Source organism: Orcinus orca, chromosome 9 (genome assembly GCF_937001465.1).
Source record: "Orcinus orca chromosome 9, mOrcOrc1.1, whole genome shotgun sequence".
Lineage (NCBI taxonomy): Eukaryota > Metazoa > Chordata > Mammalia > Artiodactyla > Delphinidae > Orcinus > Orcinus orca.
The window spans coordinates 10,934,560-10,962,238 of NC_064567.1; the positions used below are offsets into that span (position 1 = coordinate 10,934,560).

The following is a 27,679-nucleotide window of genomic DNA, read 5'->3' on the forward strand; positions in this document are numbered from 1 at the left end:
ACTGATGCCAAGCAGGATTAAAGAAAAAATTGAGTTAAGTTCTGGAAATCTGAAGAAGGAAGGGACAATAAGTAGAACTGTGCCCAACTTTCTGAAACCTAAAGTATAAAAAAATTAGTAATTCAATTCAGGAAAGATTACTCATACCTAAGCTGTCGTTGTTTGTTTTTAAAACCAAGGATCTAAAGACAAGTTGAAGCCAATTGTCTCTTAATTTCCCAGATTAGGTGAGAATAACCTGATTAAACAAATATATATTAAATTCCTAAAGACAGTTTCGGTCTTAGAGAAGTCAGCTCTGAAGGAGCTCAGAAAGTCTTAGCAACTTCAAGCAAGGAAGCAGTCATTCAACTAAAAACATTTTTTTACATGTGTATCATTCAGACGTTGATATGTTACCTCTCTGGGAAAATAAGGGAGAGTTTGCCTGGAAAATATAAGGTTGGATATGGCTCTGTTTGAGCCATATGGCCAGCGTTCAAATACTGGTGTGAACAAAAAATTTGGATTATAATTACTGTTATTGCTATTAAGAAGAATCCGTTGTTAGTTTACTTAGAATACATACATATATCACATATTAATAATAAAAAGCTAGCTTTATGAAAAGAGTGAAAAATCTCCAGCGACCTTCTCCGAAGTCATCCCTATTTTCGATTTTTTTAGCAGTGTCAGCCTGTTTAGGATAAATTAATATTAACCCAAACTCAATTACTATAGTGATAACTTTTCTAAGGATTAAGCAAGCTAACTTACATTTGAGGATGGATTAAAAACAAAATGTCTTATCAGAAGTGGTACTACTGTGTCATATCATCATTAATTGGGTACAGGACAAAGTTTACCATATGATTCTTACCTTTGTACCAAGCTGCAATGCCATGCTACTTTCAAGGCCCCCTAAAGATAAACCAGAGTCGTGGAATGTCCAGGGAAGAACCACAGTGAGCCCACTTAAAAGATGATGCTACCACTGCTGTATGAGGGCTCAATATGAGAAAAAAAGGTAAAGGGTGATGTTCTTCAACTGAGAAAGGCAACCTGAGGGGAGACACAGAATCATACGTCATAGAGTTGGATGGGAGTCTGGAGGCTAATGGGTTCGATCTTGAATTTTACATTGAAGGAAACTGAGACGTGGACAAGCTGCATCGTGGCCGGGCGGTGACTGGAGTTTAGGTCTCGTGACTTGGATTCTCAGACTCTTTCCTAGAATCTAGGATTCTAGGATTCTACCCCATGCTGCTTCTCACAAAGAGGATGAAACAGAGGTAATGATACCTTCACAATAACTCAAGTCAAAATATAAACTCATGAATGGTCAGAGTAGGATTTCCAAATCCACCTAAACTAGCTTAGACCTTAACTTGTGGGTTCAGTAAAAAAGAAGGTTTGAATGGGGTATTCATCACCCATCAACTCATTTTAATTCCTTATACAACCTCTGAGGCCATAACAAGCAGAAAAAGTGCCCAAACTCTGAGGCGTCAAAGAGAGTCGACTACTACCATAACCCAGGTACCACCGTGGTCCTTCATGACACCTAAATCAAATAGCCTGGAATCCTCATAGGATTCCACGTTCTGAACCTTGTTCCAGGGTCTGGGGAGAAAACACTCGGAGAAGTGCCAAGTTTATTAGAGTGAGAGAGGATCGCCCTCACACAGCCACCGATGGATCCCAGAGACGCAGGCACTGACCTCGCCCTGACAATTATGGGATGTCTCTAGGGTTGGAAGATATCTTAAAAGGTCACCAGGTTAACCCTCCCAACTGATGTGTTCATCCCCCTTAAACAGCTCCCTCCAGTGGGCTGAGGTCAGATTCTCTTTAACACACGGCCGTGATGGAAACTCTGGTCACTGGAATTGGTACTCTGGAAGCAGAGAACGTTTAAGGACTGCAGGGTAGTAGAAGTAAAGTTCCTTGGCTTAGGCCCCATTGGTCCCTTTTCCTATGAGAAAAGGTTCCCAGAGTCTAGTGCAAAGTCCCTGAAAATCCCCCCACCAAGCACAAAGCACAAAAAATGGAGGCCTGGGACTAGCGACTGGCAGCTCGGTGTCGTCCTTGGGTTTCAGAAGGTCTAGTTCCTGGTGCACAGAAGGCCTCTGTGGCCAGATTCTGGGGCCAGCCCTGTGCAGGAACATCTTGTCCTTAAGCTCAGGGGATTCCTCCCAGAAAACAGCTAGGTCTGCTGTTCCACCAGCTGTAGTTTGGCAGTCTTGACTCGGTGGGCTTCCTTCAGGTTCCGTGCACGGACCTCTGGGTTGGAAATGAACTCCACTTGCTGTACAGGGAACCAGCCTTGCTCCCCATCGGAGAGTCTCACGCCCTCCAGCCAGCCTATGGGCACAGGGTGGGTGGGAAGAAGAATTACCTGGAAAAGACCCACAGTAATTTCCCCCAGACCTCCTTCCCAGAAATTCTTCTGAACTGTAAGGCTGATAGGACTGGAGAGGCCGCAGCCTGGGAAATCCAGCCGCCCCGTGCACTCACCCTGGCTGCTGTAGGTCTGGCACAGTCCACAGCTGCCTGTTCCTGAGCCTTCTCCACTCTTACCCGTTGCATTGTATTCTCCCCAAATACATGCTGAAGTTCTAAGCCCAAGTAACTCAGAATGTGGTCTTATTTGGGAATAAGGTTGTTGCAGATGTAACTGGTAAAGTTAAGATGAGGTCATACTTGAGTAAAGTGTGCCATTAATCCAATATATTTGGTATCTTTATGAAAAGAAGGAAATTTGGACACATACACACACACACACAGAAGGAAGAGAGAGAGCTCGGAGTGATGCTGCCACAAGCCAGGGAAGCTGGGGCCACCAGAAGCTGGAAGAAGCAAGGAAGGACCTTCCCCTAGGGTCTTCAGAGGGAGCGTGGCCCTGCCAACACTTTGATTTTGGACGTCTAGTCTCCAGAACTATGAGAGAATACATTTCTATTGTTTTAAGCCACCCAACTTGTGCTACTTTGTTAGAGCAGCCTTAGGAAATGAAGACATCCACCCATAGTGTCCCACCTTCAATGCCCAGTCTGCTCCTCATGGATTCTCCCTCTTACCATCACTGCTTTGCTGAGTCACCATCACCACGTCTGCCTTCTCTAGTGCCAACTCATCATTCTCTCGGGGTTTGTAGGCTCGAAGGCACTGTACTTGTGGGGACTCTTTGGAAGAGAAGAGTGTGACAGAGGTTAGGAAAGGTAGGCAACTAGAACATGAGAAAGGACTTACAGGGGGAGCTTGGGAGGACTTGGGAGAGAGAAAGTTTGGGCTGTTGAAAGTTACACACAAGAGAGACAATTGGAAAAGTCTTCATCTTCTACCAGGGAACAAAATGGTTGATAAGGAAATAGAAATGCCGGACTTGAAATGAATCAAAAATTCTATTTCTCCAGCAAAGATGGAGAAATAGGTTGTGACCACCTTTTAGTGACTCATTATTACAAATAACTGATATTCTGCTAAAGACCCATCTTCCCACTGAAACCTTCCCTGATTGTCCTCAATGGATTCTAAACTCCTTTAAAACTGACTGTCGGGCTTCCCTGGTGGCGCAGTGGTTGAGAGTTCGCCTGCCGATGCAGGGGACGCGGGTTCGTGACCCGGTCCGGGAGGATCCCATGTGCCGCGGAGCGGCTGGGCCCGTGAGCCGTGGCTGCTGAGCCTGCGCATCCGGAGCCTGTGCTCCTCAACGGGAGAGGCCACAGCCATGAGAGGCCCGCATACCGCAAAAACAAAAACAAAAACCAAAAAAAAACTGTCTATGGCAATCCATTTATCTTTCACCTAATTGTTTCATGTTTGTGTTCTGTCTCTCCAACTAATTTGCAAATTCTGAGTCTGTGACTCATTCTTCATTCTCTTCATGGTACAAGATGTGGGACTAGAAGAGACTTATCCAGTGGGGTTCGAGGTATGATCTAAGCAAGGCACTGAACACCCTTCCTCATCTATAAATGACTGAGTTGATCAAGGAAATTCTGGATTTTTTGTATGTCTATATCTTCGTGAGCGAGGAGAAATTTCCACAGTTTTGAAGCTCCAAATAAAATGCCCCAGAGTACGCCTGACCCACAGCCTTCTATCGTACATGGGTTTATGGCTTTCTGCTCTACCACACGGCACTGGCTCTCTTAGAAAATAAACAGAACACTGCACTGTTATCTGTACTTGTATTTCCAGAGCTTATCCATATATGCCATTCACAAGATCACAGTAAAGGAGGAAGAATTATCTTGCCTTCCTTACCTACTGGGGAACTGAAGCCCAGCAGACGGATTGAACACTGAGCAGAACTCCGTTTACAGCCTGGTTCTCCTACTTCCTTTTACAAAGTTCCTTGTATTTGTTTGTTCTTTTGAGTCACTAAAGGCTCAGTGTTCCTTTGAATTCAGTTCCTCTTGGATATGAATTAGAGAATCCTTGCTGGATGACAACTGTGGGGCTTACATGAGACTGAGAAGTCCATTCTTAGCATGAATGCAGACACTTCCTAATGTGTGTGCCTGTGGTTGCCCATGAGTACCTGGAAGCCTGGGGTGAGGGCAGTGTCTCAGGTCATCCTGTACAGGAGGGGTTGTGGTCGGGACAAATCTACTGTGTTGCTATCCTCCCCAACCCCTACTCCAGATGGACTCTCTCCCCCTATTTCCCCAAGAACTTCAAGTCAGTAAAATCTAAATATCTATCTAATCTACAGATATTTTAAAAGAGCAAACTATTGCCCAAGGCAAGGAATGTATGGTGCTGGGGAGGAGGCACTGCCATGGTGATGAGAACTTTAAGCAAATGCATCCCAGGTGTTTAAGTTCCAGTGACCAGCCCTCCACTCTGAAATTCTGGACAAAAGTAATAAACAGAAGCCTCCCTGAGTTACTACCCAGCGTCCTAAACTCCTGCATCTAAAGGAGACTTCTGATCCCACCATTTTTCTCTCCCTCTTAGACCTTCACTCACCATAACACTCCAGAAGGTCCAACTCCTCTCTTGGCATGGCCAGGGCTGAGATCCAGCGAAGCTTTTCACTTCTAGAAAACAAAGCAGGGTCATTGCTTCAACTGCAGCTCTGGTGGGCGGGGGGGGGGGGGGGGGGGGCGGGTATAGGACAGGGGCCAATGATAGGGAAGGGAAGGGACCATGGGAAAGACTTGTCTAGTTCAAAAAGTTGTCTAGTTCAGTGATATCCAGGACAAAAGTCAATGGGACTCCCCTTGGATGGAAATTTGACAGGATCATGAACTATATGTTCATGTGTCTTATCATCCTTTATCTTTCCCCCTCTCTTTCCAAGCTTATCTTCTTAATGGCATCCCGTATCTTTCAAGTAGGGGCATAAAGTCAACTGTCAATTATGCACATGTAGATTTTCCATTTTGGGAAGTGTACTAAGCAAAATGTTCATCTCAGTTGAGATTCCCGCTATCACTTTGCATACTTTTTGACACTCTTCTGCCTACCTTCCTTCAATCAAATATCTCAGAGATGAAAATTATTCTGTAATCATGATTAGATCAGGGAGATATATCTACTATTGTTTTGGTCATGTAATATAATCCAAGCCTAATTTTGTAATTATCTGAAGGTTTTTGTATTACCTTCACCTCTGCTTCCAAACATCCTGGAGTAATTGAGAGCTGACACTATTACCGTTCCAGGAAGATGCTGCCCAAAGTGCTACACAAAGAACATGAGTCTGTATCTGATTACTTGACTTAGGTGACGTTTTGCACCTGTACCAGCCCCTCTGTTCCATAAGTGAGGGCAGATGTTTTTTTAGTTTTTTGTTTTTTGTGCATGTGGTATGCGGGCCTCTCACTGCTGTGGCCTCTCCCGTTGCGAAGCACAGGCTCCGGACGCGCAGGCTCAGCGGCCATGGCTCACGGGCCCAGCCGCTCCGCGGCATGTGGGATCTTCCCAGACCGGGGCACGAACCCGCGTCCCCTGCATCGGCAGGCGGACTCTCAACCACTGCGCCACCAGGGAAGCCCGAGGGCAGGTATTATTGATCCTACCCTGACGTGTCTTCTAAGGGACAAAAATGCAAAGTGTCTACAACATAAGGATGTTCATACCACTAAGTATCTTGTCAAACTTTTTAAAGAAGAGATTTCTTATATCTTTTGTAACAGCAATAATAGCTACAATTGTTCATTAAGGTAGATACTGTGTACCAGATTTTATAGGTATTATTTTTAATACTCTTCACAGTGTTTATATGTGTGAATGTATTTTATTATTATTAATATTAAAAAGATGAGCAAATCAAAATTCTCAACGCTATGGATTTCTGCTCAGCAGAGGACTGGGTTGGAAGGTGGGAGCAAAGAAAGCTGAAGGCCCCCGAGTGCTTACCTTTTTCATGCCTTATTCACATCTATGTCCCACCAGCCTTGGGCACTGAGGAATGTCTGGCTTATACACATTCAACTGTGGACGTCAGTAATCCAATTACACAGACTTTGCCCTTCTTAGCATAATAGACGCTAAGCCTTGGTAGTGACAGCGACTTTACACCCTCTCCCACCCAGTCTCCTGTAAGTCATTTATTAGCTCTAGAAGTTTGGGTTCAGGACGCTCTATAGATGCTCCCCAGTCCAGAATGGACTAAGAGGTACTGTGGCTGTTTTCTGGACACATTTTCTGCCTTGGTCCCACTTCCTTGCCAGGCTGTCCTCCCTCCCTTCCCCCCAGCTCCCCTGCCCAGCCCCATCTCACTGAGTCTCGGTGCGGAAGAGGAACTCAGCCTGGGAGCCCTGTGCGTTGTCCCGCAGGAAGAGTCGGAAGAGGTTTTTGTGAGGTCCATGCAGCTTCATTTCACACTTTTCCCCTCGGACGGAGGAGAAGGGAGCGTGGTCAAATACCAGGAAGCGGCTACCCCTGCAAAGTACAAGGCTTTTCAGCCCAACTCTAGGGTTATCATGCTTCCTCCACCCTCATATCTTTTGCCAATTCAAAATCCCTGGCCTTAGCATCTGTAGCCTGCCTGCAAATTCTCATAAAAACCATAAGACGGTGTCAACTTGCTCCCAGGAGAGATCTGTCAATGGCTTGGCAAAGCACATATCCGGTGCAATGGATGCTTTATCGCTTCAAAGAGATGAAGAAACGGAGCCAATATAAAGTTTCTAAGGCCCTCAGGACAAGAGAAGTGGCTAAGTATCGATGCTAGGCTAGTAGGCTGAGCCCAGCCCAAAGAAAGCACAAACGGACTGATCTGAAAATGGGATAAGCTAATTTGCTGCCTTTTGCTCTGTGTCTATAACATGGTCCAGGTCCTGCCAGGCGATCTCGGGATATAATTCGGTGGGATCCCCTTTTTCGCTTTGGACCATTTTCCTCCTCTCTGGGTCATGACCTGGCCTCCACGGGATGAGCCACTGAGAAGCGTTCCTCTATAGACACATGACACTTCCCTGTCCCTTTAGTGCTTCCCTCCCGCCTCCTCCCATTTCCCCCTTGTGCTCTGGCCTCCCATTCCAGTCACTGACTCTCGGGGCCGAGACAGCAGCAGACAGTCATTGAAGAGGTGCAGGTGGACTGGGCGTGCGCTCAGCTTCCTCCGCAGCCCTGGGGAGACACTGAACTCCAGGGCCGTCAGCTCCCCGCTCTTCACCAGCCAGCGTGACTGTGAAATGAGCGGGAATATCTACAGAGCAGGGAAGAGAAAGAAGACGGTGTCACAGACGGGACAAGCACGAGGCTTTCTCCCAGGCCTGCCCCCCTCACCATGCCTCTTCCTCATAAGTCCCGCCCCTGACAATCATCTCTTTCACATCTTCCTCCTTGCTCATGACCCATCCACTTAAACTCTGTTTCTCTCGGAACCGTCTAACTACCACTGTCTACTGCGGCGTGGCTCCCACGTCCCCAGCTCAGGCAAACGGAAGGTGCCTATGGTCCATCCCAGGAGAGTGACTACACGAGAAAGCTCAGCCCTGGAAGCTGGAACTGAAGAAGAGATGGGAGAACCCAACTGGGGCATGTGAACAAACAAAGCAGAGAACAGTATGATATGTCTCTTCGACGTTAAAAGTTGAGGGTGGTTCTGACATCCGTTCTTTCTACGATGATAACCAGAGACAGGAGAGAAGCAGTCAGAATCAGATGTGGGGATGAGAATAAAGAGAACCGGTGGGGTCTGCCTAGAGCTGGAGTTTGGGTAGTGATAAGGGTATTGAACAATAATTAATATGTAGATAAGGGATTTTCCCTCTCTTCTTGGGAGGTAAGGATGGTATCTGTTCTGAGTTGAAATTTGAATGTGGAGTGTCTATTTTAAATTTGTATTTGGATGAGAGATTTTGGCTCTATATTTGGATTCAATTTTATACTGCTTTGGTTAGACTAGACGGAGACGTAATAAAATATTGAATAATTCAAGTACCAAAAATGTATCTTTATAAAGGCTTACATTGATAAGTTCTCTCTCATCTGCCCAGTTCCCAAAGGCACCCTCTCCCCCTCAGGTAACCACTGTCCTTTATATCTTATGTACCTTTCCAGAGTTTCTTTCCGTATACACAAGCAAATGCACATACAGATTTTTATCCTACTTTTTCACCAAAGGTAAGATACTATATAACACACATAGGACTGCATTTCCCCTTTCGCACTTAACAATATATCGTGGAGACTGAAGTAGGCATTTGGGTATCCCAGAAACAGGGCAGAACAGAAGGTGTGCAGAGATCAGGTTAGAGGCTGGGATGCCGTGAGCAAGATGGTTCTGCGATAGAAGGTGACCTGTGGGATCTGCTTCCCGGCAGGGTGGGGACCCAAGGGACTAACTTACTCTGCACTCAAACTCGATCTTCTGGCTCAGGTAGATCAGCTCCTCCGTCCGTCGCATCCGCTGGACGTTATTATTGCAGTCTCGGATCAGCTGCGTGTTCAGCAGGGTGAAGAGAGAGGAAGAGATCCCTGTTAGCGGCCTTGGCTTTGTGTCCCCTGCAAGAAATCTGGAAACTGGCAGTGATTGGCTTTAGTCTTTGCACCAGCCTGGAAGGGAGCCAATACAGCAAGACGCTGAAGCTCTAGGACTACGGTATACTTTGTAGAGACCTGACAGGACATTCCTGGGCCGCGTGAAAGTAAGATTTAATCTGGGGATTGTGGCAGGAGAGCATAGTCCCTTGGCATGGAGTGTCCTTGAGGCTGTGGGGTGTGAATGCTTGGAGGTTTGGCGGGTGCAGTGAGGTAGATGAGGGGCCTGTACTTTCTGGAGTCATGGGTCGGGGCAGGGGAAGAGTTCTCTGTGAAGGACAATCCCGGGGTCCGAGTAGGGGTTGGTAGCTGCCTACCTCCTCCAGGGCGTGGTGTGCCTTCGTGGCCTCTGCTTCCTCCGAGGAGCCAGGCTGTGTTCTCTTCAGAATGTTCTACAGAACAAACCGTAGGCGGGAGCCAGATGGAAAGAAGGGATGGGCAAACAGGAAGAGGCGATTGAGGGTAGGTGAATGGAGAAGTTCAGGAACAAAAGTTTAGCAGCAAATATTTCTGAGAAAGGAGAGTGGGGGTGGTGATACGGGAGACCACTCACACTGTCCACAGCGGGTGGGAGAGTGGCAGGAGAAAGGACCGTCCTTTGGATTAAGGGGGGCCGCTCACACTGTCCACAGCGGGTGGGAGAGTGGCAGGAGAAAGGATCGCCCTTTGGATTAAGGGGGTGGGCTGAGGTGGGATCTGCTCTACCTGGAGCAGTAGCTTGAGACGGGTGATGCGCTGGAAGGGCAGAATGAGAAAGGACTTGAGGGAAAGGCGTTGGCAGATGGGGTCACTCTCCAGCTTCTCCAGGACCTCTCGGAAACTGCTGTTGCTACTCCTGTGTGGGCAGGGAGCCTTGGGTGAGGAGGGGTTGGCGAGTATTGGGGGACACAGTGAAGGCGTGGGGAGTGGGGCTCGGTGGAACGCCTGTAGGTTGGGAAAGAATGGTGGGGTCCAATGTACAGGAGCCCCAGATGTGATGGCTGAGGGCGTCTGATCTGGAAGCGGGGTGGGCTTGAGATCACAGAGCAGGCACAAGAACATGTGCTCTCGGGGTAGCCCTCTGGGCTGGGTATTGGGGGTCTGGTGCAAGGTCACTGCAGGGCCCACGTGGGGACGGGATGGGGATCAGGTCTCACAGCAGGCTTTGGAAGGTGCGTTCCTGGTAGGTCTGGTTGGTGACATAAGGCAGGTAGACCCGGCGGAAGTTGGGGGCATGGCTCAGGACCACATCACACACTTGGAAGGTGAAGATGTTGCCCTCAAAGTTCTCTTCCAGGTCTGAAAGGAACCTGTACAGGATTAAAACAAGTCTCATCAGACTTGTGGGTCTCAAGTGAGGAGTTGGCTGACCGCTGCTATAGCTTGAGCTTGTTACTTCTTCCCTCCATTAGTCAATAACTTCTATTGACTGTCCTTAGCTCTGTGTTGCTTGCCATGCACTAGAGTTCTCTCCAAGGCTGCCGCTCATTTGCCCCTGATCTAACTCTCTGGTCCTAATATCCCATTTCTTGTTCTTCTTTTCATCCTGTTCTGGTTTTCTGATCTTCAGATGTTTCCCACGTCATCTCCAATGCTCTGCATGCCCACAGCACATGCAAAACCTCAACCCAGGAAGCATTTCTCATTCGTTTACCCATTACTCTTCCCAACCACCCACTCACATTCTCCTCTCTTTGCTCTCTCTATCCCTGTAGCCGCTGGGAATCATGGAGGGAGCAATGAGAGGGTTCTGAAAAAGGAAAAAGCCAATGAGAGGTTTACAGACTAAAGAGAGTGAGGCTGAGTGAGTGGTATTTGGGAGAAGGGGAAGCTCACATGGTGCTGACGTCACGCACATCCTGTAAACGAGAGAAGAGCCATTGATGATCCTGGTTGGAAAGGGTGGCCCGGAGCTGCTCTGAATGTTGGAAATGATCCACTGCTATATGTAGACTGCGCAGGTAGGAGGCCTCGGACACAATCAGCTCAAATTTGGCCTAGGAGATTAGGGAGGAGGAAGACTAATTAAAAACATTTATTGAATCCCTGGCGTTGTTAGCCACTGTGTAATATTTCAGGGGTAGAGCGGTTAACAAGACAGATCCTTTTAGAGCTCACAGTCAACATCAGAGTCCAACCTGATATCAGGGAGGAGAGAGAAAGAACCTTTGAAGCTGAGGGAAAAACATGTGCAAACCCTCAAAGGTGGAAGAGAAAAAGACGCTTTCAAGAAACTCAAATAAACTGAGTATCCTTGGAACCAAGGCTACCAAAGTAGTGGCCGGAGATGAAGCTGGAGAGACAGAGAGGAGGTCTGGAGGATTATGTAAAGAAGGTAAAATAGCTTAGACTTAAGACAGTGGGGAAATGAAAAGAGGCTTTATGTATGGGACTAACTTGATCTAATTTGTTTCCTATTGTATAAAGATATTTCTGAGCACAGTATGAAGAGAAGATTAGAGGGGGGCAAGAGAGCCGTGTTAGGGAAGCGTCATAGTAATTCCAGAGGAGAGATGAAAGTCTAAATAGCCATGGGGATGGGGAGAGGTAAGCCAATTTCATAATTATATAGGAGAGAGATTTGGAAGGGCTTGTTTATTTGCTAGAAACAGGGGCTGAAAGAACAGGAAGAGTCAAAGCTAATGCCTCAGTTTTTGAGTTTAACTGGGTGAATGACAGAGTTCCTTACTGAACTAGAGAACTCTGGAAGAGGAACAGATTTAGGGGATGAAGGTAATTTGAGGTTTGAGGAGCAATGGAAGGAAGCAGGATGTTTGAGAAGGAGATGGCGCAATTGTGGTTTAATGGAAACAGCCCAGTTATTGGGAAGTTCCAGCAGGAGACACAATGACTCACAGCCCTATTCTCTATTCTTCATTCAAGTATGCAGCTTCAAGACAGATGCAGCTTCAAGACAGATGCATGGACAGGAAAGAGAAAGAACACACACAGACACACCGTGGTGGTGACTTGGATTACTAATGACATGGCTGGAGGCCGCTCACACACGACAACACTGGACTAGGACACTGAAGGTTCGTTTGCGTCCTGGCTCTAACATTCGCTGAGTGTATCAATTTGGGTGGCTCAGGTACCCTCTCTGAACCTCAGTTTTCTTATCTGTATAGATATAGTGACCCTCTCCTCACAAAGATGTTGTGACAGTCAAAAGAAATGGAGTCAGTGAAAGCACTTTTTCCCAGAAGTGCTAATTCAGGAAAGGAACATATGTGTATAAGTATAGAGGCTTTTCTTCTCAGAAATGTGAGACCAGGGCTGGCCTAGGAGCCCTGGTGGACTTCCTTGAATTCTGGAGTTGGTGAAAGAGAGCTAGGGTTCAAATCATCTGCTCACTGTTTGGTCCATAAATATGAGCAGACCAGTGATTTTCTAAATATCTTCCATATGCTTTAAACGTTGAGGTCAGCACAAGGCCCCCAGGTGTGAGCTTCAAAAAACCTAAAACTGTATACCTGTTTGGCTTGGTAAAAGCACTGTTTATCCACAAGTCCTTACAGCCAAAATTTTACTCCTTCCCACTTCTGAAAGGGGGAGGATATGGCACTAATGTGTGTATCAAACTATATACCAGATACCATGCTAAAAGCTAAATAGGTGTTGTTTCATTTAAACCACAGAGCAACCCTGAAAAGTAGTCATTATTATCCTTGATTTTTAGATGAGTAAACTGAGATTTAGTGAAGTTATAGACCTTGCTTAATGTTACACAGCTAGTAAATGGTGATCCAGGATTTAAACCCAGGTCAGCCTGATTTGAAATTAAAGTAGCAAATGTTTTGTACACAGTGTTAGGAAATGTTCTAATCTCATTATTTTACAAGTAGCTGTCCAGTTTTCCCACACTTATGAAGAGACTATCTTTTCTCCATTGTATATGCTTTCCTCCTGTGTCATAGATTAATGGACCATAAGTTTGTGCGTTTATTTCTGGGCTCTCTACTCTGTTACATTGATCTATGTGTCTGTTTTTGTGCCAATACCATACCATTTTGATTAGTGTAACTTTGTAGTATAGTCTGAAATCAGGGCGCATGATACCTCCAGCTTTGTTTTTTTTTCTCAAGATTCCTTTGCAATTTGGGGTCTTTTGTGGTTCTGTATAAATGTTAGGGTTATTCTAGTTCTATGAAAAATATAATGGGTATTTTGATAGGGATTGCATTAAATATCAACTCAAAATGACTTAAAGGCCTAAATGTAAGACCAGAAACCATAAAACTCCTAGAAAACATAGGCAGAACACTCTTTGACATAAATTGTAGCAGTATTTTTTTGATCTGTCTCCTAAGGCAAAATAAATAAAGGCAAAACTTTTAAAAATGGGACTTAATTAAACTTAAAAGCTTTTGCATAGCAAAAGAAACCACTGACAAAAAGACAACCTATTGCAAATGATATGACTGATAACGGTTTAATACCTAAAGTATATAAACAGCTCATAAAACTCAGTATCAAAAAAGCAAACAACCTGATTAAAAAATGGACAGAAGAACTGAATAGACGTTTTTCCAAAGAAGATATACAGATAGCAAACAGGCACATGAAAAAATGCTCAACATTGCTAATCATCAGAGATATGGAAATCAAAACTATAATAAGATATCACCTCACACCTGGCAAAATGGCTATCATCAAAGGTCTACAAATAACAAATACTGGCAAGGATGTGGAGAAAGAAAAGGGAACCCTAGTACACCACTGGTGGGATTATAAATTAGTGTAGCCACCATGGAAAACAGTATGGCAGTTCCTCAAAAAAATAAAAATAGAACTACCATATGATTCAGGAATTCCACCCCTGGGTATATATCAAAGAAAATGAAAACACTAATTCAAAAAGACTCATGCACCCCAACGTTCATACCAGCATTATTTACGAGAGCCAAGATATTGAAGCATTATTTACAAGAGCCAAGATATTGAAGCAACCTAAGCGTCCATCAACAGAGGAATGGATAAAGAAGATGTGGTATATATATATACACACACCGGAATACTACTTGGCCACAAAAATAATGAAATTATGCCATTTTCAACAACATGGATGGACCTAGAGAGTATTATGCTTAGTGAATAAGTCAGAAAGAGAAAGACAAATATTCTATGTTATCACTTGTATGTGGAATCTAAAAATAAAACAAACAAATGTATATAACAAAACAGAAACAGACTCGCAGAGATAAGAACAAACTAGGGTCACCAGTGGGGACAGAGAAGAGGGGAGGGGCAAGATAGGGGTATGGGATTAAGAGGTACAAACTACTATGTATAAAATAAATAAGTAACCAGGATATACTGTACAGTACAAGGAAATATAGCCATTATTTTATAATAACTTTAAATAAAAAATCCAAAAATATTGAACCACTATGTTGCACATCTGAAACTAATATAATATTGTAAATCAACTATACTTCAGTAAAAAAAAAATAAAGTGGTAGACATTTTTTGATTGATTACTATGTACTAGGAATTTATGTTTTTTAAAATATTTTTTTAATTGAAGTGTAGTTGATTTACAGCATTTCAAGTGTACAGCAGTGATTCAGTCGTACATATATATATATACATGCACATACAGGTATATACACATATATACGCATACACACACATATATATATATATTCTTTTACAGATTCTTTTCCATTATAGGTTATTACAAGATATTGAATATAGTTCCCTGTACTATACAGTAGGTCCTTGTTGTTTATCTATTTTATATATAGTAGTGTGCATCTGTTAATCACGAGCTCCTAATTTATCCTCTCTCCCACCCCAGGTAACCATAAATTTGTTTTCTATGTCGGCGAGTCTATCTGGATGCATATACCACATCTTCTTTAGCCATTCATCTGTTGATGGACAGTTAGGTTGCTTCCATGTCTTGGCTTTTATAAATAGTACTGCTGTGAACAGGAACTTACCTTTTTTTGGATTCTCCCAGTAGCTCTTTGCAACCCAGTTTTACAAATGAGGAAACAGAAACTTAGAAAGATCAAGTAATTTGGCCAAAGTTAAATAGCTAGCAAATATTAAAGTGGGCTTCACATCCAGGTTATTTAAGCCAGAACCTAAAATAAATACTTAAACATTGTTCCATAATGCCTTTCCATCGTGCCATACTGTCTTCCCAGGAAGAAAGGTTTTAACCCATATTTTACATTGATTATTAAGATAAGCTCTCCATGTAAAACATACTAATGGTAGTAACTTAACATCAGACCAACAGCCTTTCCTATGGTCTTGCTATTGGAAGTAAGGACCAAGCAGAGACTGATGGTCATTCAAAAGCCTCTAGAAGACCAAAATCACAGGACAGCTGCAAGGGCCACTCTTCAAGGGACCCAACAAAAAGCCCCTGCATGCTCCTTGGTTGAAGAGGAAAACTTTAGTGTAGACTGAAACCCTGGTTGAAGAAGGAAATTTTAGTCTAGCCTGAAGCTAGACTAACTAGATTAACTCCACACTCCTCCCAACAAATTCAGGGGCATGGTCACTTTGTACGAGCTCAAACCAATAACAGGGAGGAGTTAATGAACAATGGCATGAGGAGGTAGAGAGGAGGGAGAGCGGTGACATTCAGAAAGCAATTCAGTGGGGATGACTCACTGTCACGGGGTGCACGTGTGTGTGGTGAATACGTGTGTGTGGTGAGTATGTGGTAGGGACAGCCCGCTCATGGTGGCGGAGGGGAGTAGGAGATAAGGACGAGAGCACTTTGCTTCCCCTCCTGTAGCCTCTTCCCCTGCCCCACCTTGCCCTGCTAGGTACCTCCTGGAGTTTTTGGTCTTCGTGGGTCATGGAGAGCAGCACCGTGCTATTGCGCACCACGGGGATTTCCTGCCAGAGGGAGCCACTGGAGGCCATGGAGAGGCGTTTCAGGTAGGACTCCGAGGACACCAAGGCCTTTCGGGGCTGCCGGGGGGAAGCGGGCCCCGGTGCCTCCGTCAGGCTGTCCAGCCGCTGCTGGCTCTGGATCTCCTTGTTCAGAAACACATCGCTGTACTCCTGGTAAAGCAGCTGAGCTACAGGGGTGAAGAAGCAGGGGAGAGGGAGAGAATTAGGGAGCTGTGGAGTTGAGGCGCACAAACAGAAGCCACCGAGCTGCTTCTGGCTCTCCTGGCATCTCTCTCTCTGCCTACAGATATCCCCGCCCCGCGGCTGATGGCCAGGAACCCCTCTCCAGTCTTGGGCAGAACACTCGTGTGGGTCCGCAGTTCTGTTTCAATTACTCACAGGAATTGATGAGCTTGGAGCAACGTCTTGAAAAGCCTCCCATCACCTCCTTTGGCTTCTTCTCCCTGTGGAGTCAAGAAGGGCTCCGTGGTGCTTGCTGGCCTTCAGACATGGAGAAGCCCCAGGTGACTACAGATAAGACAGTCTCTAACCACTGAATGTCAGGGCCAAACCCCCTGGAGAGGCAAGTTGTAGCCTGACCCACTTTTGGGTAGTTTGAAGCTTCTTTGGATGTCAAGCTTTTTTTACGGGGGTGGGGTTCAGTTCATGGGGCCAAGTGGCCTATATAGGGATGGGAGATTTGGACGGAAGCAGATAGATAAAAAGTCTCCCTACACCCTGGAAACCTGGGGTCTGTCTCTTCCCCTCCTTAACCCTGGAAAAGACAGGGTCCCAGAACCTTTGTCAACTAATGAAAATCTCAGTAGCCTAAGAAAAAAGAGTAAAACTGTATCCATTAGGACAGAGGGTGACTCACCGAAAAACAATGGCATCTGAAAGGCTAGGGGATTTTTCCACGGCTGGACCTCCTGTGTCGGAAAATGGAAATGGGTAAAGTAACTGGGACTTCAGAAGGGGCATTCAGAGAGAGCCAAAGAACATAAGATCTAGAGTGGGAGATGCAGGCATCGGTGTGGGGAGTGGGGGGTGGTAGGTGGGTAAAAGGGCTCAACTGGGAACCTGTGAGAGAGGACAGTGCCGAAGTCGAAAGCATTTGAGGACAATAGTACCAGGTCTGTCCCCGTCCCTCGTGTCAGAACATGAACTGGACAAGTAGAAGATGCCTTCTCTTCTACTGGAAGGACATCAAGCAGGTCTTTGTAACTGGAAAGTAGAGGCGGAGTGGGGCGGGGGGAGGTTCAGAACAATCTTGGAGAAAAGAGATACACGATAAAAGCACCCCATGGTTGGGTGATGGATGGAGACAGAGGGGAAGGAGAAGAAAGGGCAGCACCGTGAGCTCAGAGAGGGTCTCAAGGACTTTCCTCTGCATTGGGGCTGTGTAGGTGGGTGAGCGAAGCCAGCAGGAGGCTGGGGGACAGGAGGCGGATGCGGAAGGAAGGGCTGGAGAGAGCTCGGCCTGACACGAATGTCACCACGGTCCTTGCCCCTCACTCACCTTTAGGGCCCTCGGGTAGGATGGAGGGTCTGCGCAGGCCCTGCCGGTGCCAGTCCTTGTGCTTACTCGACCCCTCACTAGGGACCCCCACCTGTCCACTGCTGCCCTCCGCTGGTCTCCCTGAGTCCCGTCTGTGAGGCCAGCTGGACGCCTTCTCCAGATGGGGATGGCTGGGCTTCTCTGGCTGCCTTGTTCGGCCTAGATCCGACTTCCTCAGGCCATTGGCTCCTTCCTGGGGGAAGATCCTTCTGAAAGATCTTCTGGCAGGGACGTCAGGCTCTTCCGAGGTGGGTCCCTGGACCTCCAGAGTCCAGGGGGCGGTCAGGAAAGGGGGACTTACAAGAGCTGTCATGTTACTGAAAGCCATGCCAGGGGTCACTTCACTCTTACTCCTACTGGCGGGAGACGAAGAGTCTGTCGATCTGCCCGTGGCCGGAGGCCAGGAGACACGTCCCGCAGAATGGGGAGTGGAGATGGTCCGCTCTTGACAAACTGGCCTGGTCCTGGCCTGACCCCCTGAATCTCCGAGTCCCCCCTGGGCGAGCCTGCTCCTCTCCCTGGACTTTGGGGGTAACGGTGGTGGTTCAGTAGGAGGGTTCGCAACAGGGAGAGGAGCGGGGAGAGGGGGGAGAGGCCTGTAGATCCTGGAGCTCCTCAAAGAAGAAACAGGAGAAGGGTGTGGCTGAGACAAATCGGGAGTTGGGGGTAATGGCCTGTTGTATCTTTGCCTGGGAGAGAAAGAGGTCTGAGTATGGTCGGGGGTGTCCGGGGTAGAGGGCAGGGGTCGGTGCTGCCTTGCCACAAGGGGGTCACGAACTCGGGGCAGTGGGCCTTTGGGGTGGCCGTGCAGCCCTAAACCTAGGGCCAGCGGAGGATGGCTATACCGTCTCTGCGTGGGGACCACGGCAGAGTGAGGGCTGTCTCCCTCCACCGTAGAGCGGACGCGCCTCTTCTCTGGGGCAGGAGGGGGTGGAGGCTCACGGGTCCCCTCATCTACGGAGACAGTGGGTGGGGAAGGGCCATGGGCAGGAGATCCTGGGGCAAACGCCGAGGGGTGTGTGGAGGCCCATGGCTGGCTGCTTTGGGGGCTGCCAGGCCTTGCTGGGTTTGAGGTCAATCCTTGAGAGTCCTGCCCTGGAGCGGGTAGCGAACTCGAGGATCCCGGAATGATGGTACAGTCCCTTCCGCCTTTCCTGGCCCTTCTTGGGATCACGGAGCCATAGATGGCAGCTTTGGGGGGTCTCTGGGGCAACTCTGAGTGGGAGAAGGAGAGTGATACTCCCGCCAGGTCCAGAGTCGGTTCTGTCCCGTGAGAGCCCGGGAAGGAGTGGCCTCTCCGGTGCTGGGCCGCCCCGGTGCGGTTGCCTGGGGGACCCTGAAGGCTGGCCTGGCCTGCTGAGGGGAGGCCGTGGAGGGCAGCTGCAGGGCTGTCAGAAGCCCCACAGGGAGATGGGCTGTCGGTGGGTCGAGAGGCTCCGGAGGTTTCTGGAGAACATGCAGCAACCCAGGGCTCCCTCCTGGGGAAGGCGACTTGGGGGCCCGCAGAGGATGAGGCAGTCATGCCGGGGGAGACTTCAGGAGGGCTGGGAGGGGCTGACGCTGCTGTCCTTGGAGGGGTCACAGAGACCCCCTCCTCTCCCCGGCTGGATGCTGTCCCCTTCCCCAGCTCAGAGCCCACTCGCAGGTTGTACTGAGCTGTTTCTTGGTCAGGCGACTCCGCGGCAGGAAAGGAATGAGGTAAAGAAATGAGCTGCTGGGACCGTCCTACTAGCTCCAGGGTAGGAGTCAGAGGTGCAGGGGACGGTTCCTCAGCCCTAGGCTCTGTCTGAGTCCCGGGGATCCTGGCTGTGGGACAACAGGCATCTGGAAACAAGTCATGGGGAGAAGAGACCTCAGGGGCTACCAGCGCCAGTGTGGCAGGAACATCACGCTCTCCTCCTTCCTCTGTAGGCCTCTCTTCTCCCCCTGCCCCCAGGGTGTCCCCACGCCCACTGCCCACGTCCTCGCTTGACCCTGCCTTCTCCTCCTGCCCCTCTACTGGCATCGTTTTCCCCTGTAGACCCTGATCTTCTTGCTTTCCAGCGACTTTCACTGATTTCCCCACTAAGCTTTCATTCTCCTCATACTGGGCATCCACGTTACTCTCCTCTGGCCCCGTCAACTCCCCGCTCTCCTGTTCCCCTTGTTCTAGATCCCTGTGGCCGTGAGCCCTCCAGTCCCGCCCACCAGAGCTCAGACCTCCCAGGTCCCCACTATGGTCCTTGCCTTCTCCTTGCTCTGCAAGCATCACATCGTCTTGAATCTGCTGCTGTTTTTGTCTCTGTTCTTCCTCTGTTCTGCTAACCTGCTCTCCCATCAGCTCCCCCGAAAGCCCATCAGAGCAAACATCCTCCCGCAGAGTTCCCTCCCCCTGAAGTCCCCGTCCCTCCAGCTCCTCGGCCGTCTGGAGACACATGGCCCCTTCTCTCTCTGGACTTTCCCGCCTGGTAGGTCCACTTTCCGAGTCCTGCGGCTGGTTGGTCTCCGCAGGGTGCTCTTCACAGCAAGGCCCACATCTGGTCTGGGCAGAGGTGTCTGGGGAAGTTCCCTCCTCTCCTTCGGCTTGTCCGGTTTCCAATATCAAAGAAGTGAGCTCTGGTTTAAATTCCACCTCCACGCTGCTACCCAGTTCACCGGCTATTGAGGCCGTGTCTAGATATTCACCCTGGCTGGGGCAGGCCCAGAGCTCCGGGGGAGCTGGCGGCCTTGCCTGTCTATCCGCTGGGCACTGGGACCCTGCCTCCTGATGCTCTGGGGTGTCACAGGCCCCAGCCATCAGGCTTTCCTGGTCGGTCTCCACATCTGCAGAGGCTTCGACGGGAAAAGAGGTCATGCTCTCAGTCGCACAGTCATTCACATCCCTTGCATGTCTCTGCTGGGTCTCCAAGAGTCCGTGTCTCTCCGCCCACTGATAGGGTGGGTCCGCGCCCTCTTCAGCTTCAGGCCTCAAGGCAGGGGTCTGCCTGCTTCTCATGGGAGCTGCCAGGATAGTACTGAACTCCACTCTGGCAGGAATGGGGGTCGCCGCTCCGTGTTGGGGCCCCTCAGCTTCCATCAGGGCTGAATCCTAGAGAGGAATAAGAGACAAACTTTTTATCCCCTCTTCTGCTTTTATTTATCAGAGGGACAGACCATAGAGAACAAGTGTGTGATGATTTCTTTGGTGCCATTTACTGTCATTCTTTGAGACAAAAAGTACTTCACAAAATAAGCAATAGCCTCTATAAAACTTGTCACTGATTTATTCCTTTAATAAATATTTACCAAGTGACCCTCTCAGTAGTGAACAAGGCAAAGACTGTATCCTCATGGAGCCTGCAGTCTTGCGGGAGAGACAGATGATAAACAATTACATTAGGGCACAAGACCGTTGTCAAAGGGTACCAAGCATTCCCAGTGGTCATTACCCTCTAGATTGTATTATGTCGTAGTGTCTCCCTGTCTACTCTCTGGGCACCAAGAGTGACTCAGTTCCATGTAACTCCCAGACACTGTGAGTGACACACCCTAGATCTAAGAGTCCAGAGAGGCAGTGTCTGGAGGGTATCCTCCACCTAAGCTGCAGAGGGGATTAAAACAGGTCTGGCCATTACGGCCAGCATCTGAGGTACTACGGCATCATGTAATCTCCTTTACAGAGGGTCTGGATTTCACTCATCTTATTTTCCACAGTGTCTGGCAGAACCTGTAACTAATTAACAAAAAAATTGTTTTTCAATTATAGAGGCAGCTGTTGGAAAGTGGAACGATAACTAGACTTACTAGATGAGAACCAGAGCAGATACAATGGGTACCCACTTCAGTGAGGGCCATCAAACTGTGTACCCCTCACTATCTTACTCTCCCCTTCTCTCCACCAACCGTGTGAACTCTTCTCATTACTGCCCACGTTATTGACCTTCCACCTCTCTTTCTCACCTTGCAAAGAATTTACAAACCAGCGGAGAGGAATGCTTCAGTTTCTTGCAATTCAGAGAGACCCACACTTCACTGTGTCCACTCTCCCCCTCTGACAATGCAAGAGCATCCCTCCTCTCTAAGTGCCACCTTCTTTAGCCTGCCTTTTCAGGACCTGATGCCATGGATTATCTCATTCTTTCATACCTTCACCTTCTTTGTTGGAAGCATCCCACCAGAATTAAAGCATGTTCATGTCTTTCTCGTCTTTCCACTGTGTAAGTGGAATTCTTCACATCTGCGGTCTTCATATCCTCACATCTCATCTACCTCTAGCTGGGCTTCAGTAGCCCCACTCTGCCCATCTCTCCTACAACCTTAACTTGTTAACTCCAAACAAGACTCTAGGGATGCTTATTTTGGTGGTTCTTGCCAGCATGACACTACATTGGACACAAAATTGACATTAGAAGTACTCTTTCTTGTTATTCGTGAGACGTTTTCCTGATGTAACCCCTTAAGTGTTCCCCAATCCTCTACCTGGGTTACTGTGCTCCTCTTTGTAGCACGTACCAACCAGAGTTCACTTTACTTCTCCTCTGTAGCATTTATACAATTATAATTATATAGTTACGTGCGTATTTTGATTTACCATCTATCTCAGACAAGAAGCGGTAAGCTTCACGAGATCAAGAACAATATCTGTCTTGCTCAACTGTCTACACCTAATACACAATACCTGGCCCATACTAAGCACTCAATAAATATTTTTCCATCACAGAATAAAATCCTTATTTCCCTCCTGGCCCGCATTCCCCATATCTAATCAGCCACCAAGTCCTATGGACCCCGCCTCCTGAGTATCCCTCGAGTCTGTCCACTTCTCTCCATCTCCGCTGCTACAGCCTGGTCCACCCTGCTGCCCTTTCGTACCCAGGCCACTGCACATGGGGCACAGCTGGCCGCTGGCCTCCACACGGCTTCTCTTCCCCTATTTCCCAGGCATTCTCGCCCCAGCTCCTGAGTGATCCTTAAAAGCTCCACTTCTAGTTTAAATTCTTCAGTAGCTTCCTGCTGCCATTGGGATGAAACCCAAATATCCATTGTGGGTTACATGCCCTCCACAACCTGGCTTCCGCCTTCCTCTCCAGCAGACTCATCACCTGTCAACACCTGTCGGTTTTCAGTCCCCTCGGCGCACCTCCCTCTCACCTGTAGGCCTTCACATGTGCTGCTTCTCTACTTGGAATCCTACTCTCCTGCTCAGAGAACCCTTTACTTCTTCTCACACTCACTGCACTTGTAGTTACAAATTTAGTGTCTCTTTTCTAGGTTAAACCATGAACTTCACGAGAACACAGACACTGCCATATTTAACTGCTCAATCCCCTCTGCCTGGGGCTTACCTGTCCCTCAACGAAGATTCACTGCATGGATAAATGAAGAAAGGAAGAACACAGAGTTAAAAGAGTGTTGTGCAACTTTTAGTTCTACTTTTCCCTTGCATCCTGATAATTTTCACACAGTTGTAGAAATCATGTAATGTACTTGAACATTCATTTTCTTACCTTTAGAAAGGGGATAATACACTCACTTTCCAAGGACTTCTAATGAAGATTAAACACGACAACGTAAAAAATTTAAAAGTGCATTGATAACACTGATGGTAATAGAAATGTCAGGGATTGTAAGTATTGTTGGAGAGAGAGAAAGAGAGAAAGTGTAGGAGAGAAATACAGGATTTCTGAGCTGGAAGGACTTTTAGAGACACATAGAAAACTTCGCCTAATTTACAGATGAGGAAACTGAACTCAGATAACCTACACACTTGCTCAAGTTTCCTAAGCAAATGTACAGGTGAACTCAAACCAGGGCCTTCTCACTTCAGTCTACCATAAGCAACCAGAAGTCCAGCTGTTAGAAAGCTGGCCGGTCACTAGTGCAGAGAAGACCCTGGTGGCTTATAGAACTCACAGCTGCACCTGGACTCACACCTTTCCTGTCTGGTCTAGGCTTAAAGCGGAAACCCACTGCCCCAAAGGCCTGCTGTCCTGTGATAATGCACGTGCATACACACTTGCATAAACATACATACATACACACGCACACTAAACCACCCTTGCAGGGACTTCCCTGGTGGTGCAGTAGTTGGGAGTCCACCTGCCAGTACAGGGGACATGGGTTTGAGCCCTGGTCCAGGAGGATCCCACATGCTGCGGAGCAACGAAGCCCATGTGCTGCAACTGCTGAGCCTGGGCTCCACAGCCCAGGAGCCACAACTACTGAGCTCACATGCCACAACTACTGAAGCCCACATGCCGCAACTACTGAAGCCTACACACCTAGAGCCCGTGCTCCACAACAAGAGTAGCCCCTGCAATGAGAAGCCTGTGCACCGCAGCGAAGAGTGGCCCCTGCTCACCGCAACTGGAGAAAGCCTGTGCGCAGCAGCGAAGACCCAACGCAGCCAAAATCAATAAAAATAAATAAATAAAATAAAAATAAACCACTCTTGCAGGTTCTACGCAGGAGAGCATGACATCACCACATGGGTACTTCCCTAGCCACCCTGCAGCTGTAGTACGTGACAAGCTCCTGGTCACCTCATAGACACAGATACCCATCTCTATGGGGTAAAGGGCCGTGTCTAACACAAGCATCCTTTTCCAGTTAATTGACACAGTGTGTGATGTGGCCCCTACATCCAGCCCTAAGTACAAAACACTATAATCACTACAGATGATACTGCTGTGACGTGACCCTGTTTTCCCAACCACGTGTTAAATAATATACTTGCTCACCGTAAACACTTTCTGAAACTTGGCTCCCACCTGCCTAAGGAGACCTTGTGATTAAACCCGTAGCCTCCCCTCCCTGGCACGTGTACCGTCCCGGCCCTATACTCATAGACACTCTCATGTCCTCAAGACGAGCAGCCTCTAAACACACCAGCGTATTTCTGCTATATTCAGGTTACATCCACAGACAGCACGTGCTACACGAACGTCTTCAGTTCCACTCTAGTGACACCATGTGTGTCTGTCTCCTGCAACCCCACTGACACTATTTCTAACATTACCTTTACCCTTTTGGAAATACTGGTGGTCACCGGCTCGGCCCCCATGTCCCTACACGTGGTCCTGTCCTATAATCCTATGACAGTCAAGCATTACGAGTCTAGAACGTGACAAAGCTAAAGGAAATCTGGAAAACATGGTTTTGCTCACGTAAGGGCATCAGGAGAGAGGTTTGTTTTGCACTTCCCACTTTGTAAGAGTCACTTCCTCATCGCCTTCTGCACGGGGGGTGAATAATCATTTTTACCTGAGCACAGGCAAAGACAGAGCGTGGTACCACGGTGATCCGGCCTCCCTCCAGACCAGGGTCATTTTTGCATCTGCTGCCCCTGTTCACATGCGACTTCTTTCAAGGCAAAGCTCTAAGTCACCCCATTGACACAGCGTGTGACAGAATTCAATAGTCCCCTTAGAGCCCCCAGTACCTTAGCTCTTGTCCATTTCCAGTCACCAGACATCAGTTTGTATTTCCAAGATATCCCTCCTCCTTGTCTCCCACCCCCATTACACTGCTTCTTCTTCAATCCAGCGTCAAGTGTCATGGTCCACATTTGAGGACCATGTTTCCTGGATTGTCTAGCAGTGTCAGTTTCAAATATTCTCACTTACACCACAAATCACTGAGATACTCCTGAGGTTACAATACTTCTGCACTTACACTGTATCGCCTATATGCTATTTTAGGAAAATACCCACCAAATCAAAAGAAATGTTCTCATTTTGATTTCAAACATAAGATCACCACAGAGATGGATGCCACCATTCACTGTTTCACAGTATTGCCCTCAGTGCTACAAAGACATCAAAATAAGAGTAGCTTTCTGGACCGCTAACTGCTAAGACCTGTGTTCTACCCATTTCCGGAAAGCCCCATCATCCGAGTGAAAAGTGTAATAAACACCTCTATCTACCCCTAATGTCTGAAAATATCACATCATCCACTGCCTTGTAGCCCTGATGGGCTCACACAGACCATCATTAGTGGCAATGCTGAAATATACCCCACAAGCCCACCTGTGGCCCTGGTGCCACCCACACAGATGTGAGTGTGAGTGACCGGTTTGTGTCCTTAACATAGGCCCTGACGGTCACCTTGTCCTGGTCCACCTTGTAGACACTACACGTGACCAGCTCCTGTTTACTCCACAGACATGGTGAGTGACTCACCCCTGTCTACACCAGATTCTGTAAATCATCTGTTTGGGCTGACACCACTTGAGTGACACTTGAGTAACACTGATCCTGTTCTTGTCCTACCACATAGTGACTGACCACACCAGACACCATGAATGACATGTTCCTGTCTATCCCACACACAGCGCGCTTAATGCAGCGACTGGCAACCCCGGAGAGACCACGTTGTGGACAGCCATACGCTCTAGGGACCCCTAATCTATAAAGACTCTTGACTATATTTAGAACCACTGTATCCTTTTGATAAGAGGGATTCCTTCCCCCACCTCCTGACTTCTCTCTCTTTCCCACCAAGACAATGACAGACCTTCCTACTGCTGGACAGTCTCACTCAGAATTGACAACCCACATCCTTTCCCCTCCCCAGCCCCCCAAGAATCCCCTCGACGGACATGGCTCCAGTTTCAGGCCCACAGATTGGTTAACGAATGACCCCCATTTTGCCGGGGCCCAGGTGTAGATAAACCAGGAAGTCTGAACAAAGGGCCACATTAGGAGCTGTTTAGCCAGGAGCTGAGATTTCTGGGGTAGCCAAGGATGCAAGACCCAGGACTGCAGTGCGGGAGCAAATGGGGGAAGAAGCTACAAAAGAAAGTCACTCTCCCTCCCTTGTCTGTCAAGAGTCCCAGCCAGAGTTCACTCCTCACTCCCTGGGAGACAGGAGGGCAAATCTGTCTTTGGAATCTCAGATCCAGGAAGGAGAGCAGGGGCCGAGATCTGAGAATCCAGGAGCACCCACCGGGATGGGCTCTCCTAGGACAGTCTTGCTGGAGGGAGGTTATGAATAATGCTCAATACTAGACCTCAGCAGGGTGTTCTAGCACCCCAACTCTGAAGAGCTCTCTTCCCACTTCCCCGAGTTCTGAATGCAATGTTGTGATCAACGTGAACCTTTGGAAGCACTCCCCATATGTGGGGAAACCGGGTGGAGGACAGGGCAGGAGCGGTTGTTTACAGGTTAAAGCACCTCAGCTAACAGGCAACAGCTATGTACTCAGACATACACCGTATGCGAACTCATAGGAAAATAAGGGAAGGAAGGCCCAGGCCTGGTTAAGAAAACAGGAGGCAACAAAACATCTCCAGGCAGGGAGTACGTCCACAAAGGGAATCTCAGTCATTCCTTATTATAGGGGTTAGCTTTCCCCAGGGCCTAGACTTAGAAGAGCGAGCCCTCATTACCGGCCCGCGGGACACCTAGGGGCAGGGTGCCCGTTTGCAAGGCGGAGACCAGGCCGGAAGCAAATTTTTCCAGGCAAGAACCTTTCGTCCAGCTTCCCTCCTCTTCCAGACCAAGGTACTCGGTCCTACACCCCGAGCTCTGCCTATCTGCCCAGCCCCCCGTTTCCGGAGCCTGCGTCGTCCCCGGACCCAGCCGGGGCTGGCCCCAAGGTGAAGGCCTAGATTCCGGCGCTTCCCGCCACTCCCTGACCTCCGCCGGGGCTCGACAGCCGCCCGCCCGGAGACGGGAGCTGCGGGGAAGGAGGACACCCACCTGGGAAGTGTCACATGCTGTCCTGGCCCAAGAGTCCCCTCGGGTCCCCGGCGCCGGCCGGCAGTCCCCAGCGCAGGCCCCGGCTGCCCAGCCGCCCCGCCCGGCCGGGAGGGAGGGATCTGGTTCTCTTCGGAAGTTTCAGGTGAGGAAACGAGGGACACACCTTCCTGGAGGAGGGCCGGGGCCCCTCCGCGCCGCAGCCTCATTGGTGTGAAGGGAGCGCCCGCGTCAGAGCTGGGAAGTGCTGGCCGGGCCGGGAGGGGAGCCCGGGGCTGGCGGGACAGCGGCCGGCGGGGGCCACCCGAGGGCGTGGGACTAGGAGAGCGGAGAGCGGGGCCTCTCCTGGGCCCGGCTAGGTCTCTCACACCTGCCTGGGTGTTTCTTCTCCCCAGTATTTCTTCAGGTCTTTACCTGAGCCGGACCCATGCCGATCTTTCCCCTGTTGATGTTCATCTCTTGGCCAGTCTGTGTCTCTGAACTTCTGAGTTTCTGTGTCCGTCTGTATTTGCATGTGTATCATCAGGCCTCCATGTTAATTTCTCTGCCTTGACGGCTACCTGTCTCTCCCTTTATGAGGAAGGGTGTATCCTGCTCCCTCTCTGCCTTTCTCCCTGCGCCGGCCCCTCCCTCTTCTCCTTC

The 27,679-nt window shown here is 48.5% G+C and overlaps 1 protein-coding gene across 5 annotated transcripts; it reads right to left on the minus strand.

Moving 5' to 3' along the window:
• Window positions 1-1,616: 1,616 nt before the first annotated feature.
• On the minus strand, window positions 1,617-27,622 carry ARHGEF5 (Rho guanine nucleotide exchange factor 5). Of its 5 annotated transcripts, none has more exons than XM_033432272.2 (16): window positions 27,452-27,622; window positions 19,604-20,444; window positions 17,339-19,201; window positions 16,697-16,748; window positions 16,219-16,283; window positions 15,754-16,007; window positions 10,798-10,958; window positions 10,119-10,271; window positions 9,688-9,817; window positions 9,300-9,374; window positions 8,792-8,881; window positions 7,488-7,645; window positions 6,715-6,876; window positions 4,957-5,027; window positions 3,060-3,164; window positions 1,617-2,343 (listed from the first exon to the last, which is right to left on the minus strand). In XM_033432272.2, the coding sequence occupies exons 1-16, from the start codon at window positions 27,491-27,493 to the stop codon at window positions 2,186-2,188; spliced, it is 4,380 nt and encodes a 1,459-aa protein (XP_033288163.1). In that variant the 5' UTR covers window positions 27,494-27,622; the 3' UTR covers window positions 1,617-2,185. The 5 variants fall into 5 exon arrangements, 4 of the variants coding, with proteins under 4 accessions (XP_033288163.1, XP_033288160.1, XP_033288161.1 ...); XR_004484504.2 differs by adding an exon at window positions 2,497-2,656 and having other exon boundaries at window positions 2,207-2,343; window positions 17,339-20,444; window positions 27,452-27,621; XM_033432269.2 differs by having other exon boundaries at window positions 17,339-20,444; window positions 27,452-27,620.
• Between the last annotated feature and the right edge of the window lie 57 nt (window positions 27,623-27,679).

Bases quoted from the DNA above. Each gene is read 5' to 3' on its own strand.
- ARHGEF5 (XM_033432269.2), bottom strand. From the start codon at position 27,493: ATGAACATCAACAGGGGAAAGATCGGCATGGGTCCGGCTCAG. The intron at 10,959-15,753 runs GTACCTAGCAGG...CTAATCTCCTAG, and splicing joins AAGACCAAAAACTCCAGGAG to GCCAAATTTGAGCTGATTGT. The intron at 9,375-9,687 runs GTAGAGCAGATC...TTTGTTCTGTAG, and splicing joins GTCTCAAGCTACTGCTCCAG to AACATTCTGAAGAGAACACA.